Source organism: Mytilus trossulus, chromosome 10 (assembly GCF_036588685.1).
Source record: "Mytilus trossulus isolate FHL-02 chromosome 10, PNRI_Mtr1.1.1.hap1, whole genome shotgun sequence".
Lineage (NCBI taxonomy): Eukaryota > Metazoa > Mollusca > Bivalvia > Mytilida > Mytilidae > Mytilus > Mytilus trossulus.
The window spans coordinates 30,284,141-30,298,357 of NC_086382.1; the positions used below are offsets into that span (position 1 = coordinate 30,284,141).

The 14,217-nt window shown below is 30.5% G+C and overlaps 1 protein-coding gene across 4 annotated transcripts in view; it reads left to right on the forward strand.

Annotated features, from left to right (window-relative positions):
- The first annotated feature begins 310 nt into the window (after positions 1-310).
- LOC134687194 (rab-3A-interacting protein-like) overlaps positions 311-14,217 on the forward strand; it is a 39,880-nt gene continuing 25,973 nt past the window's right edge. For 2 of the 4 annotated variants that reach the window (XM_063547289.1, XM_063547290.1), the window contains exons 1-2: positions 311-426; positions 4,559-4,792. In XM_063547289.1, the coding sequence (XP_063403359.1) occupies positions 4,614-4,792 (179 nt within the window). In that variant the 5' untranslated portion in view covers positions 311-426; positions 4,559-4,613. Of the gene's footprint in view, positions 427-4,558; positions 4,793-8,084; positions 8,583-14,217 lie in introns of those variants that run through there. The other 2 variants (XM_063547291.1, XM_063547292.1) reach the window with 2 other exon arrangements.

The window sequence follows — 14,217 nt, forward strand, 5'->3', positions numbered from 1 at the left end:
GTTTGAGGGGTATTCTCAAGGTACGTGAGAGTTGTTTCATTGTAAAGATAAATCAATTACCGAAAGACTGGTGTACTTTTATTCGTGAAAGGGGCAAGGGAAAGTAATAAAATATTGGTTGAAGCGAACACATTGAAAATTCCCGTTAGCTACCTTGTTTTTTTTTATACTGGTATTGATAGTAAACCCCATATTGACAGAAACAAGTGCCTGTGGTTTAAATGTAGACTTGAAAAAACAAACAATAAAAATTCCGGAAAATAATTCGGATGTGACTTGAATTCTATCTATGACCTTTGACTTCCTTTACAATGCGCATGCCTGTTCAATTGAGTGGAACTGTCACAGAAAAATGTTGTCGAAATCGCAAATTTACCTGTAAAAGTACAATTTCTTCCGTCTTCTGTCTACGTTTGAGTGGTCTATGTAAGAAACTAACTTCCTTTTAACGACATTTTTAACATTACAACTAGTTAAATAAATCCATAGATGTAGATCTAATTGGTTTTCAAACACAAGATTATGTAAACAAACTAAAAAACAAAAACAATTTTCAGTCAGCTGACAACCCGAAATCGTCAAAACAATGTCTGGTATCGTTTTAAACTTCAGCTTGGTAGAACAATATGTTGTAAAAGAAAAAAACACTCCTGAATATTGACTTCTGTTGCTTTTTTCCTCAAAATTATTTCAGTAACTCTGCTTTTACTAAAATTTTAGTTGAAGTTTTACTGATTTATTATGAGAAATTTGATATAAATGTCTGTTATGAGGGGGGATAGGACCTTTATCGGGAATCCGAATCGGGCGTTGATAAGCTGAGGATTTTGGGATTGACCCTTTCTGGATCCTGGAATTCTTGTTTCGGAATCAGAACCCCTCCTACCCCCTCTCTGTTATACTGTTTAGAAAAAAAAACTAAGAATGCCCTAGAATTACACACCCTACACGTTCACACCTTATTTTTATTCAAATTTCGGTTGAATTAGGCCTAAAATAAAAATTGTTTGTTTTCCCAATCCTATTTGACCGACCCTGCAAAAAAGGTTGAACTCATAAAATTTTATTGGCAAAACTAATTCAAATATTATTTTATTCATTTCCAATTTCCTGGCTTGCCGGATTGTACGATATTTTTCAAGCTTTTTGGAAAAATAAAATTATTTCCCTTCCTACCTACCAACACCAGGCTTGGCAGGGTCGGGATTGGGGAAACAAACAATATATTAATTTAGGCCTTATTAGAATTTTTTTATATATATACCATGTATACCAAATAATTCTATTTTCTTAACTAAAACTTGCAGAATTTTTATATATTTTTTTTTTATTAATTTAATGATTACTTATTTAAAAATGATAATTATGTATGATTACTGCGAATCGGTAGTAATATAGAGACATATGATACAATTGCATTGAAAAACGTCAGAATCTCACTTTCTTCAGAAACAATGAAAAAGAAATATTTATAGCAATACATTAATCAAAACATGATAAAGATTTATTCAACACTTTAAAAAAACGTAAGAATCTCACTTTATTTAGAAACAATGAAAAAAACATATCTATACATGTAGCTACATGTATAAATGGTATACACTTACCAAAACTCATTTACAAATGATAAAACACAAAACCACAAAAAATTGGACACGAACGTGTAGGGTGCCAAAGTGAAAGGGGGCAAACATGAATGGGCGCCAACAGACCTGGATTCGTTTTCCTACAGTTCATATGATATGTTGGCCTTGTAATTGATACATGTATATACTTGAAAAAACAAGAAAATAAAAATATGACATATATTTCTTTACAGTCAAATAATATCAAAACACTGATAATAATTGTTAAAGGAGGCCGAAGTTAGATGACCTATAGCACATGTATAGTTAATAATTTCTGTGTCATTTGGTCTCTGATAGAGAGTTGTGTCATTGGGAATCATACCGCAAACATACCACATCTTCTATTAATTGATACCTTTGGTCCATTTATTGGACAAATGTGTAATGCAAATAGCACTTAATATTGAATTAACCATTATCAGGAAAGGGTCAAAACCAAAATTAAAGGTAAAAAATTTATCCAAAATAAGACTGAAAATACGAAGTCTTATTCAAATGAAAAACTAAATTAATAATGAATTTGTAAATACTTGTATTGCAAAGCCTGTGTTGCCCTTAATGGTCACATAGCAGTCGCTGCACATCCGTACGACATGATGAACTGCAATTTTCAAATTGAATGCACCCTCTTTTCTGGTTACTTTTATAAAGCAAGGTCAGTACATCAAAAAGACTGCTCGAACAGCTTGTATTTTTACAAGAATTTCACTACCCAACTATCAATGACTATGGGTGCTGTGTTTTTATAGTGATTTCGCGATCGAATTGTATGATTGTATTTCCTTTACAATTTCTTGTCAAATGCATAATTAATACTCTCTTGTGTCATGTGTGTTCATCAAAGAAGTAATAATAAGCAATTAACAATCTTCTTAGACATGTTAAATTTAAAACTTGATTATTATTTGATTACCTTATTTCATATTTCAAAACTAAAACTATTGTTTTAATTTTGACAGAAATGAGTTTCCCATTTTGGATATTCATTCGTATTTGTTAATTTTTATCTGTTATACGCAAGATATCAAAAATTACATTTAGAACCACAATATGATATTTTAATATTTTATTAGATTAAACACATTTATCATGTTTATATATGATACATGTACAAAAAATGTATATATTATTATATATATAATACGTAACAAATTAAACATGATGAATAATGTAAAAACAGTATACATATATGTAGTTTATTTTAAAGTTATAAAAACCATCTATAAGTCATTTCAAGTATCAAAATACTTTTAAAATTCATATACATGATATATAACATTTAAAAAAAAACTATGGAGTGACGATATGTCTTTAAAAAGAAGGGTAGTTTTTCCCCGATGGCCCTTTCATCTTTTCAGGGTATGGCCGATACATCCTATGGAAGTCATGGCAGTATGGCCCTCACATCTTGAATTGAATGAAATCTTTGACCATGTGTCATTTCAAGAAAATTCATTTTGAGTATACATAGTAACCTTGTGTTATAAAAGTTAAAAATGTTTAAAAAATACAAACAGAATGTTTTAAAAATCAGGTGCCAGTGATAATTGGAATTTCATGGTTTGAAGGTGATGTGTATGAATATCGAAAATTTGAGGCAAATTGGTTAACATTAATTTGACAGTTAATGAGTAGGAGTTACCTCTCTTTATGTACATGTACATTTTCTTTTGGATTGTAAAACAAATTATACATGTACATCATGTGCATGTAAACAATGCACATAAAATTAAAAGCTTCCAATTGGTGTTTTTTTTATCTCTTAGATCAACTCCAACCAACACCATTTTATTTTATATTTTTTTTTAGCTACATGTAATGCAGAAAATGTATATATATATGTACATGTACTAACTAAAAAAATAACTTTATCTACTTGTATATATATTTATGCAGTTTTTTTGTGTCAGTGAGAACATGCATGATATATTTTGTTTATATAGATCATCAAAGTATATTAAAGTGAAAAATCTATTTTCAGACGTGTATATATATACATGTACATGATCATGTGCAGTGATACATACATTGACATATAGATATTTGAAGATGTGGTTTGAGTGCCAATGAGACAACTCCCATCCAAGTCACAATTTGTAAGAGAATAGCCTTTATCATGCTTATAGGTTGAAGTACAGTCTTCAACATGGAGCCTTGGTTCACACTGAACAGCAAGCTATAAAACACCCAAAAATGACTAATACACATTATGTACATGTGCAAATGTTTGCACCTGTCCTAAGTCAGGAATCTGATGTACAGTAGTTGTCGTTTGTTTATGTAATATATTCGTGTTTCTCGTTTCTCGTTTTGTTTATATAGATTAGACCGTTGGTTTTCCCGTTTGAATGGTTTTACACTAGTAATTTTGGGGCCCTTTATAGCTTGTTGTTCGGTGTGAGCCAAGGCTCCGTGTTGAAGGCCGTACTTTAACCTATGATGGTTTAATTTTTAAATTGTTATTTGGATGGAGAGTTGTCTCATTGGCACTCACACCACATCTTCCTATATCTATGTACAAAATGTACATTGTATAAAATAAAATGGTATACAAAACATTTTGCATTTATAACATGTAGATTTCTTGTTCTTAATAAAACTAACTTCATTTGATTAACATGGATTAAAATGATTAAAGCATTAAGATGATCCACATGTCAAGGTACATGTATTAATATTTTGTTCAAAATTTATTATGTATGTCATGTGTATACATGTACGTACAAATGTATAAGAATAAATCTGGCTTGGTTAAAAAATCATTAAACATGAAGCAAAATACAATGTAGTAATGTTCCTTATATACATGTTATAGAATCTTTGTATTTAGTTCATATAATTCTTTTTACATAATTTTTATTTAAAAAAGACCCAAGATAACCAGACTTAAGTAATTTATTGTAACATATATATCTTTAATTTGTTTCTAGATTCTATCAATAACATGCCAGAATGTGAAACACATTGACCTCTAATTAGAATAAAATGACATCTGCCGTGCAGCCTAACCACCAATCACCACCACCGATAAACCATAATGGAGAGCTGGACATGACCCTTAATAATAATGTCATAGAAAAAGTCACACAAGCTGTGGAAAAATGTAAAATAGATGAAGTAAACACAAATACGACAAATTGCAATGGAGATGGATCAAAATCTGAGTGAGTACTATTTTATCTACAATGTATAGACTTCACCTGATTTGCTATGGTCCTGGCACAAATAGTGTTATCTTTATAGATCTGTTTTATTGCTGATTTTAGTTTGTGAGACTATTTTGATGAGTTACCATGGTTACAGACCGAGTTAATGTTATATGTATTTTCAGCGCATCTGATTTATTTTCCAAAATTACATAGTTTGGACTTCAAGAATTTTGTGGAAATAGTTACATTTATAACATTGTATGATGAATTTTTTCTTTGAACTTTTGTGAAAAGAAAATTGATACACTCTTTCATTCTCGGATTCCTATTCCTAAAATTTGACTAAGATTCAAGCTTTACTGGGAGCTGACCATTTGTCTTGTTCCAACACATCTTGTTTAATCATCAAAGTTTATATGGAACAAAATTTATTCTGATTCAAAATGTAACAAAAATGTACAAATTGTGGGTTCTTATTTTCGAGCCTTTGACTTTTGTCGAAAAAGCAAGACATACATGTAGCAATCCTACATAACATCGGCAGCGCCAACAAATATTCACTCTGTGGTTAAAGTATTTGACATTTTAATAACTTTCTTAAACTATACTGGATTTCCACCAAACTTGGACAGAAGCATGTTTATGATCATAAGACATAAATTTGTCAAATAGTATCCAGAAGTAAATATTGTAAAAGTAAAATTTGTCAGATAATATCCAGAAGTAAACATGGTAAATTTAAAATATTGTAAAAATATAATTCCACTTTTTCCGTATTTCCTTTTAAAATGACTTATATAAAGATAGTACAATGTATTAAGAGTAATATTTTTATTGTTTTTTTTCTTCATTTTTGTTGAGCCTGCAATTTACAGATAATGTAGGCGAGACACTGAATACAAAACCCAAATAGAACATATGCATGTTTATCATAGAACAAAACACCTATAGATATTTGTAATGTAAAACGTTGTTCGTGCTATAATATCCTGTCTTGTTGGATTGCTGTTTCATTGCCTGATTCATACATATCCTTCATGTACATATGTATGTCTCAGTTGTTTGTTGCTGGTTCATTAATATATAATACATGTACAAAAATGTATTCATGAGTTAATACATGTACATGTAGTTACTTCATAAGCTTTTGTTCCTTATAAAGGTTCCTGATTTTACATTTTAACAAGAAAAAAAGTGTTAATAGAAATTGAAAATACCTATCAGAGAAAAAAAATAACAAAGATTTCCTACACAAAATAAATACCAGAGGAAGCTCATTTGTTTTAGAGCAAAATATCAAGTTCAGGCCTTGTGGTCATTACATGTACATATTGATGTAATCTGACTCAGAATTTGACCAATCCAAATACTGGATTTGGTGTTTTGAGCATGCATTTTTGCACTCTTGAGTAAAATTATTACAAAGAGCCCTCAACTGACAAATTTACTCTCAATTCAGCTCCAAGAGTGGAATTACTAGTTAAACTTTGTCTGTCAAAATTTTGCTCTGTGTAATTTCTTGATAAATACTTGTATTCTGTAAATATTTTTCTGTCAATATAAATGTCATGTTTTGGCATATTTGTTACCATGTTGTATAGGTTGTTTTTGTCCTAAAAAACGTAATAATATACTGATTGTACATGATGTAACGACGTCAATAATGTCCTCGAAAATGACAAGCGACCACAATTTTTGTCATCATATTAAGACTTATGACGTTATTTTATTTAGTATGATAATGGATTTGAAATTTCAAAAAAATTAAAAACACTTAAAAAATATATTTTCATTATTTGGTATTCCACATGTACAATATGGATACAATTCTATGAAATTAAACATGTATATCATGTGTATATATTTTTACTTGTTTTGAATGATAATTTAACTGCATTTAAGACACATGTACAAAATGTACAAACATAAGATTAATATTGTATTTGACAAAAAGTGTAACAAAAAAAGACGTCCTGAAGTATTCTACCAGTTGAATAATATTCTGACTTAAGCTAGAACATGCATGCCTTGAAACTAATTTACTTTGTATGCCCCACCTACGATAGTAGAGGGGCATAATCTTTTCTGGTCTGTGCATCCGTTCTGCTTCAGGTTTAAGTTTTTGGTCAAGGCAGTTTTTGATGAAGTTGAAGTCGATCAACTTGAGCTTCCCTATATATGGTATTGTCTTTCTAATTTTAATGCCAAATTAGAGTTTTTATTCCAATTTCACAGTCCACTAAACATAGAAAATGAAAGTGCGAGTGGGGACACATTCTTGTTTCAATGTATTTTAAAAATAAGAGGTTCAATGTTATCATGGTTATTAGTCTTTTTGAATTTTGAAAGCAATGAAAGCCAGGCTGATTCACTATCTGTCAAAACATCAATCTGTAACACTTTAAATTACAGTCCAGTGTTCAAATGTTCACATTTTAAACTCTACACTGCCCTCTCCCAACTAAAAAAAATTTAAAAAAAAAAAATACATACTGGGATATTATAACAAAATATACATGTACGCAGAAATCAAACAAACAATTTAATGCTAAGGCAAAATGTAAGGGGAAAATAAGCAATTGATAAATTAGCTTTTGAATGTTTTCCTTATTAATGTTATTAGAGTGTAAATGTTTATAAGGTATATCCTGATGTAACGCTTTCATTTAATCAAGTCATTTTGAACATCATGGTTTATAATTGCATGTCCTTTTGATGATGCAAAACCACTTAGAATGATAAATATGATAAAAATAAATACATTTTCATTTAATTCACTGAAAATTTCTGGCTTTGGGGGGAAAAGAAAAGGTTAAATTCATGCTGTCCCCTTTTATGCCTCTTAGCTATAACATGTACATTTTTGTACATTTGAAATTGTTTTTCAAAATTAATGATTCATTATTTAGATATGAAAATAATTATGTAATAATGTAAATTTTTGAACAAACCACATAGATGTTTTAATCAGTGCAGATGTCAGCAAGTTGTTATTATCAATCACACCTTTTCAGTCTACTATACCTGTTAAATATAGGTATAGAAAAATAATAAGTATATGTTGTCAATTTCTAATTGTCTGTTGTCATTTGATGTCATCAATTTCATATTGTCTGTTATCATTTGCAAAAATGATTTGATGTTGTCAATTTCTGATTGTCTGTTGCAATTTGCTGTCATCAATTTCATATTTTTTGTTGTCATTTGATTTGTCAATTTCTAATTGTTTGGTGTCATTTGATGACGTCCTTAGTATCTGTCTTGTCAAAGTAGATATGATTTCATATTGTTTGTTATTATGATAACAAGGTGATAATTATGTTGAATGTTTATGATGTAGAAATGTTTTTATAAGGCAGTTGGACTCTATCTGTCTAAGGAGATATTAACCCTGACATTTGTTGGTCAGTGGGATAAATATGTTTTGATAAGGATGAATTGTTTTTATTACAAAATAGATATATTGTGGTTATCTGGTATTTGCTAATAGAGTTATCAAGTTGGCTATATTTTAAAAAAGGCTTGTGTTCTAATCAGTGGAAAGTTTACATAACAGGACAAAACCCTTTTAATCCATGGCTCATTGACCTAACATTATTGTGACCATTGGTGGATTTACAATAATTGAGACATTTTGTTTGCATAACTGTCACGGTTTCTGATTTGAGTGGTCTGATAGAGTGGACAATTATAACAAAAAAATTTTAACAAAATTTGAGAAATTTTCTTTGTGAAAAAAGGATTCCAAGATGCCAGCCGAAACATTGGATAATGGAATTTATATGATTCCAGAGATCGAATCAGGGTAATTTAAAATATTAGTATTCATTTTTTTTTTTTATATTCAAACAAGTGAAAATTAAAAAAAATTAGATGATATTTGTATCTGGCATGATATTGTCTTAATTTGGAAAATTGGAATTGATATTTTAATAAAAAGGTTTTCATTAAATTGTGATTAAAAAATTTTAAGACTGAATTTCATGATAATTTGATTTTTTTCATCAATCTACATTTGTATAATTTGGACTTGAGCAAAAACATCTTCAGATTAGGAGTTTTTTTTTTGCACTTATGGAGTGAACATATACCATTTATTTTATTTAATGAAAACCTTACAAGTTCCATACATCTATCCCATTTTGATACATATATTCATGTACATGCATATTTATATGATTTGAAGTGTTCAGATATGTGAACTGGTGATATACCGGTATATTTATGTGGACTGGTGGTATTGTAAAATCCTCACGTACTATTGTGTAAATGAGATACATGTACAGCCCACATACATGTACTTTATTTAAATTTTGAATGTTTTATGTGATTGCTGGTTCAGAAGGAAGATTTAATGTACAGCAAGAACAATTTTGACTTATAAATTTGAGGTTATGATTATTAATTATCAGAAAGTGAACTTAGAATTTTTGTCAATCCGTTTACATATTAAATGTTTCATATCCATGTATCATTGTATATGAATGACTAAATTAATGCATTGATTGAGTACAATTTAGGGCATTAAGATATTCTCCAGTTATTTGATAATTATATAGACATTAGACATTATTTTATTTTTCCAATCATGGGCCCTTGTCAGGCAAGATACAAAAACATCATAATACAATGATTATATAAACATTAGTGAAATACACAATAAGAAATACACAAATAATAAATTGATAATATGAGCAATGGAGGATATAATTATATAAAGGGTCAATGTTTTTTACCACTCATAATCAATACATGTTATTTGTCAATAAAAACATGTATTGGCCAATACATGTAATTTTTGTCATCACATAGATTATTGACTATGGCCAATACATGTAAATTTTGTCACCAAATAGATTATTGACCATCATGACCATGGCCAATACATGTTAATTTTGTCACCAAATGAATTATTGACAATATAAATACATGTATATTATGTCACAATGTTTTTGGGCGAGAGTGAAAATTTTATCATAATTTTCCAATAAATGGCAATTATTTTATAACCCTTTACAATGTTGTATCTCGTTAGAGGACTTTCATCAACAGAATTATACATGTATTCGAGATTGACAACAGGAAACGTGTAATTAAAAGACCCTTAAAAATACCATTGAAAATTGATTAAGCTATATATCTAAATGACAGATCAAGATGTGTTCTTGTACATTTTGCTAGTTTTAGAATTCTGCTTCATGGAAAAAGGAATGAATTTATATTGAATTTATTTGAGGGTCAGTTGTTCTGTGGTACTTAATTTCATAACGTCTAGACAGAAACTATGTAAATCAATACATTTCTAAGCTGCTCTGGTTGGGTTGGTTTAAAACATTAAGCAAAAGACCTTAGGTCATGTTGAAGTTTTAGCTGGTCGTGAACTTTTTAATTTTTGTTATTTGTGGAATTTTGGTTGATCTTTATGAATGGGCATGTTTAATTTATTCCTAGATCCTCACAATTAGGAGCTTGAAAAAGCCAATGTGATATGAATTATGATTGCCCTAAGGTGATGTATAATCCACCACAGACCAAATGAGTCATCATGTAGAAATACAGCCACTATGGTTCAGTACTGCCTGCAATCAAGAGCAAAATCTATACCTCAAAGCAAGCTATTAAATGCCCTGAGTATACATATATTATGGTTTACTTTTACAAATTGTGACTTAGATGGAGAGTAGTCCCATCGGCACTTAATACCACATCTTCTCATATCTATACATTTAACACAATTGCTTATATAAAAAAGAAGATGTGTATGATTGTCAATGAGACAACTATCCACAAAAGACCAAAATGACACAGACATTAACAACTATAGGTCACCTTAAGGCCTTTAACAATGAGCAAAGCTCATACAGCATAGTCAGCTATAAAAGGCCCCAATAAGATAATGTAAAAGCAGTTTTAAGGAAGAAAATCAACAACCTGATTGATGATCAAAACAACAAATATAAAACTAAAATGAAATGCAGTAGCAAACAACATCTAGATGTAGATGTCTTTTGGCTTTTGGTGCAATTGGGTTGCTGTTTTGTTGACCTTAAATGACAATTCAGTACAGTACGTGCTTATATTTGTCACATGGTATTTTTTAGCTCACCTGGCCCGAAGGGCCAGGTGAGCTTTTCCCATCACTTTGCGTCCGGCGTCCGTCGTCCGTCGTCTGTCGTCCGTCGTCCGTCGTCGTTAACTTTTACAAAAATCTTCTCCTCTGAAACTACTGGGCCAAATCAAACCAAACTTGGCCACAATCATCATTGGGGTATCTAGTTTAAAAAATGTGTGGCGTGACCCGGTCAACCAACCAAGATGGCCGCCAGGGCTAAAAATAGAACATAGGGGTAAAATGCAGTTTTTGGCTTATAACTCAAAATCCAAAGCATTTAGAGCAAATCTGACATGGGGTAAATATGTTTATCAGGTCAAGATCTATCTGCCCTGAAATTTTCAGATGAATTGGTCAATCGGTTGTTGGGTTGCTGCCCCTGAATTGGTAATTTTAAGGAAATTTTGCTGTTTTTGGTTTTTATCTTGAATATTATTATAGATAGAGATAAACTGTAAACAGCAATAATGTTCAGCAAAGTAAGATCTACAAATAAGTCAACATGACCAAAATGGTCAGTTGACCCGTTTAGGAGTTATTGCCCTTTATAGTAAATTTTTAACCATTTTTCGTAAATTAAAGTAATCTTTTACAAAAATCTTCTCCTCTGAAACTACTGGGCCAAGTTAATCCAAACTTGGCCACAATCATCTTTGGGGTATCTAGTTTAAAAAATGTGTGGCGTGACCTGGTCAACCAACCAAGATGGCCGCCACGGCTAAAAATAGAACATAGGGGTAAAATGCAGTTTTTGGCATATAACTCAAAAACCAAAACCTTTTGAGGAAATTTGACATGAGATAAAAATGTTTATCAGGTCAAGATCTATCTGCCCTGAAATTTTCAGATGAATCAGTCAATTGATTGTTGGGTTGCTGCTCCTGAATTGGTAATTTTAAGGAAATTTTGCTGTTTTTGGTTTTTATCTTGAATATTATTATAGATAGAGATAAACTGTAAACAGCAATAATGTTCAACAAAGTATTATCTACAAACAAGTCAACATGACCGAAATGGTCAGTTGACCTGTTTAGGAGTTATTGCCCTTTATAGTCAATTTTTAACCATTTTTTTCGTAAATCTTAGTTATCTTTACAAAAATCTTCTCCTCTGAAACTACTGGGCCAAATTAATCCAAACTTGGCAACAATCATCTTTGGGGTATCTAGTTTAAAAAATGTGTGGCGTGACCAGGTCAACCAACCAAGATGGCCACAAAGGCTAAAAATAGAACATAGGGGTAAAATGCAGTTTTTGGCTTATAACTCAAAACCAAAGCATTTAGAGCAATCTGACTTGGGGTGAATTTGTTTATCAGATCAATATCTATCTGCCCTGTAATTGGAAGATGAATCTGACAACCTGTTGTTGGGTTGCTGCCCGTGAATCGGTAATTTTAAGGAAATTTTGCTGTTTTTGGTTATTATCTTGAATATTATTATAGATAAAGATAAACTGTTAACAGCAATAATGTTCAGCAAAGTAGGATCTATAAATAAGTCAACATGACCGAAATGGTCAATTGACCCCCTAAGGAGTTATTGTCCTTTATAGTCAATTTTTAACAATTTTCATAAAATTTTAAATTTTTAATTAACATTTCCACTGATACTACTGGGCCAATTTCAATATAGATAGAGATAATTGTAAGCAGCAAGACTGTTTAGTAAAGTAAGATTTAAAAACACATCACCATCAACAAAACACAATTTTGTCATGAATTCATCTGCTTCCTTTGTTTAATATTCACATATACCAAGGTGAGCGACACAGGCTCTTTAGAGCCTCTAGTTTCATTTTGTATTGTACAGTAGTCTTGAGGCATTATAATGTCTCACAAAGCCCCCATTTGTGATATATACTTATAAAATGGAATTAGTGGCCAATAAAATTTAACCTTTTAGTCAGTAGTTGTTAAAATACATCTGTACTTTCAAGCTTCAGTAACTTTTTTTTTTAATATAGAAATTGTAAGTCCATTCAAACGATAATGTCAATTTAAGTTCATTGCACTATTTAGTAGCCAGAAAATTTTAGTTTAAATGATTGTTTTGCCCTAAGATGTTTACAAATTGTAGATAGAAATGATTTCATCCTACTTTTTGTTTACATGTAGATAAATTGCATTTTATCAGTAGAAAATGTTTATGTCTTGGATAATACACAAGAGAAAAGTTAGCATTAAGGCATTTTATGGATCAAGAAGTCCAAGTTTTTTCCTGGTGTAAATTACGATTTATTATCAGATTATACAACAAGCATTATGCAACTTGTGTTTTTGATTCACGTAACCGGAAAAAACTTTAAGCCTGATGAAAAGCTTTGTGTCATTAAGCCTGAAATATGATCACTTTTCCTTTTCCTCTGTTGATTAGAGATGAGTTTTTCTGCTATCTGCCTTAATTTTGCTTGATTACATGGATTAGCTCAGGAGTATTTCTTTGAACATTCAATTTTAGCCTTTTTAATTTTGTAGGTTTTATAAATCTCTTGTACATTGAGTTCAGGCATAATATACATGCATGCATTTAAACCATTATCAATTCAATTTAAAATCGTTCAAATCCAATTGTATATTATGGTTTACTATTACAAATTGTTACTTAGATGGAGAGTAGTCCCATCAGCACTTAATACCACATCTTCTCATATCTATACACTTAACACAATTGCTAATATAAAAAAAAAGATGTGTATGATTGCCAATGAGACAACTATCCACAAAAGACCAAAATGACACGACACAGACATTAACAAGTATAGGTCACCGTACAGCCTTTAACAATGAGCAAGGCCCATACCCCATAGTCAGCTATAAAAGGCCCTGATAAGATAATGTAAAAGCAGTTTTAAGGAAGCAAAATAACAACCTGATCGATGATCAAAACAACAAATATAAAACTAAAATGAAATGCAGTAGCAAACAACATCTAGATGTCTTTTGGTTTTTGGTGCAATTGGGTTGCAGTTTTGTTGACCTTAAATGACAATTCAGTACAGTGCTTATATTCGTCACTTGGTAATTTTAACATTTTGTATTTAACAGTAGTCTTGAGGCATTATAATGTCTCACAAAGCCCCCATTTGTGATATATACTTATAAAATGGAATAAGTGGCCAATAAAACTTAACCTTTTAGTCAGTAGTTGTTAAAATACATCTGTACTTTCAAGCTTCAGTAACTTTTTTTATAATATAGAAATTGTAAGTCCATTCAAACGATAATGTCAATTTAAGTTCATTGCACTATTTAGTAGCTGGAAAATTTTAGTTTAAATGATTGTTTTGCCCTAAGATGTTTACAAATTGTAGATAGAAATGATTTCAT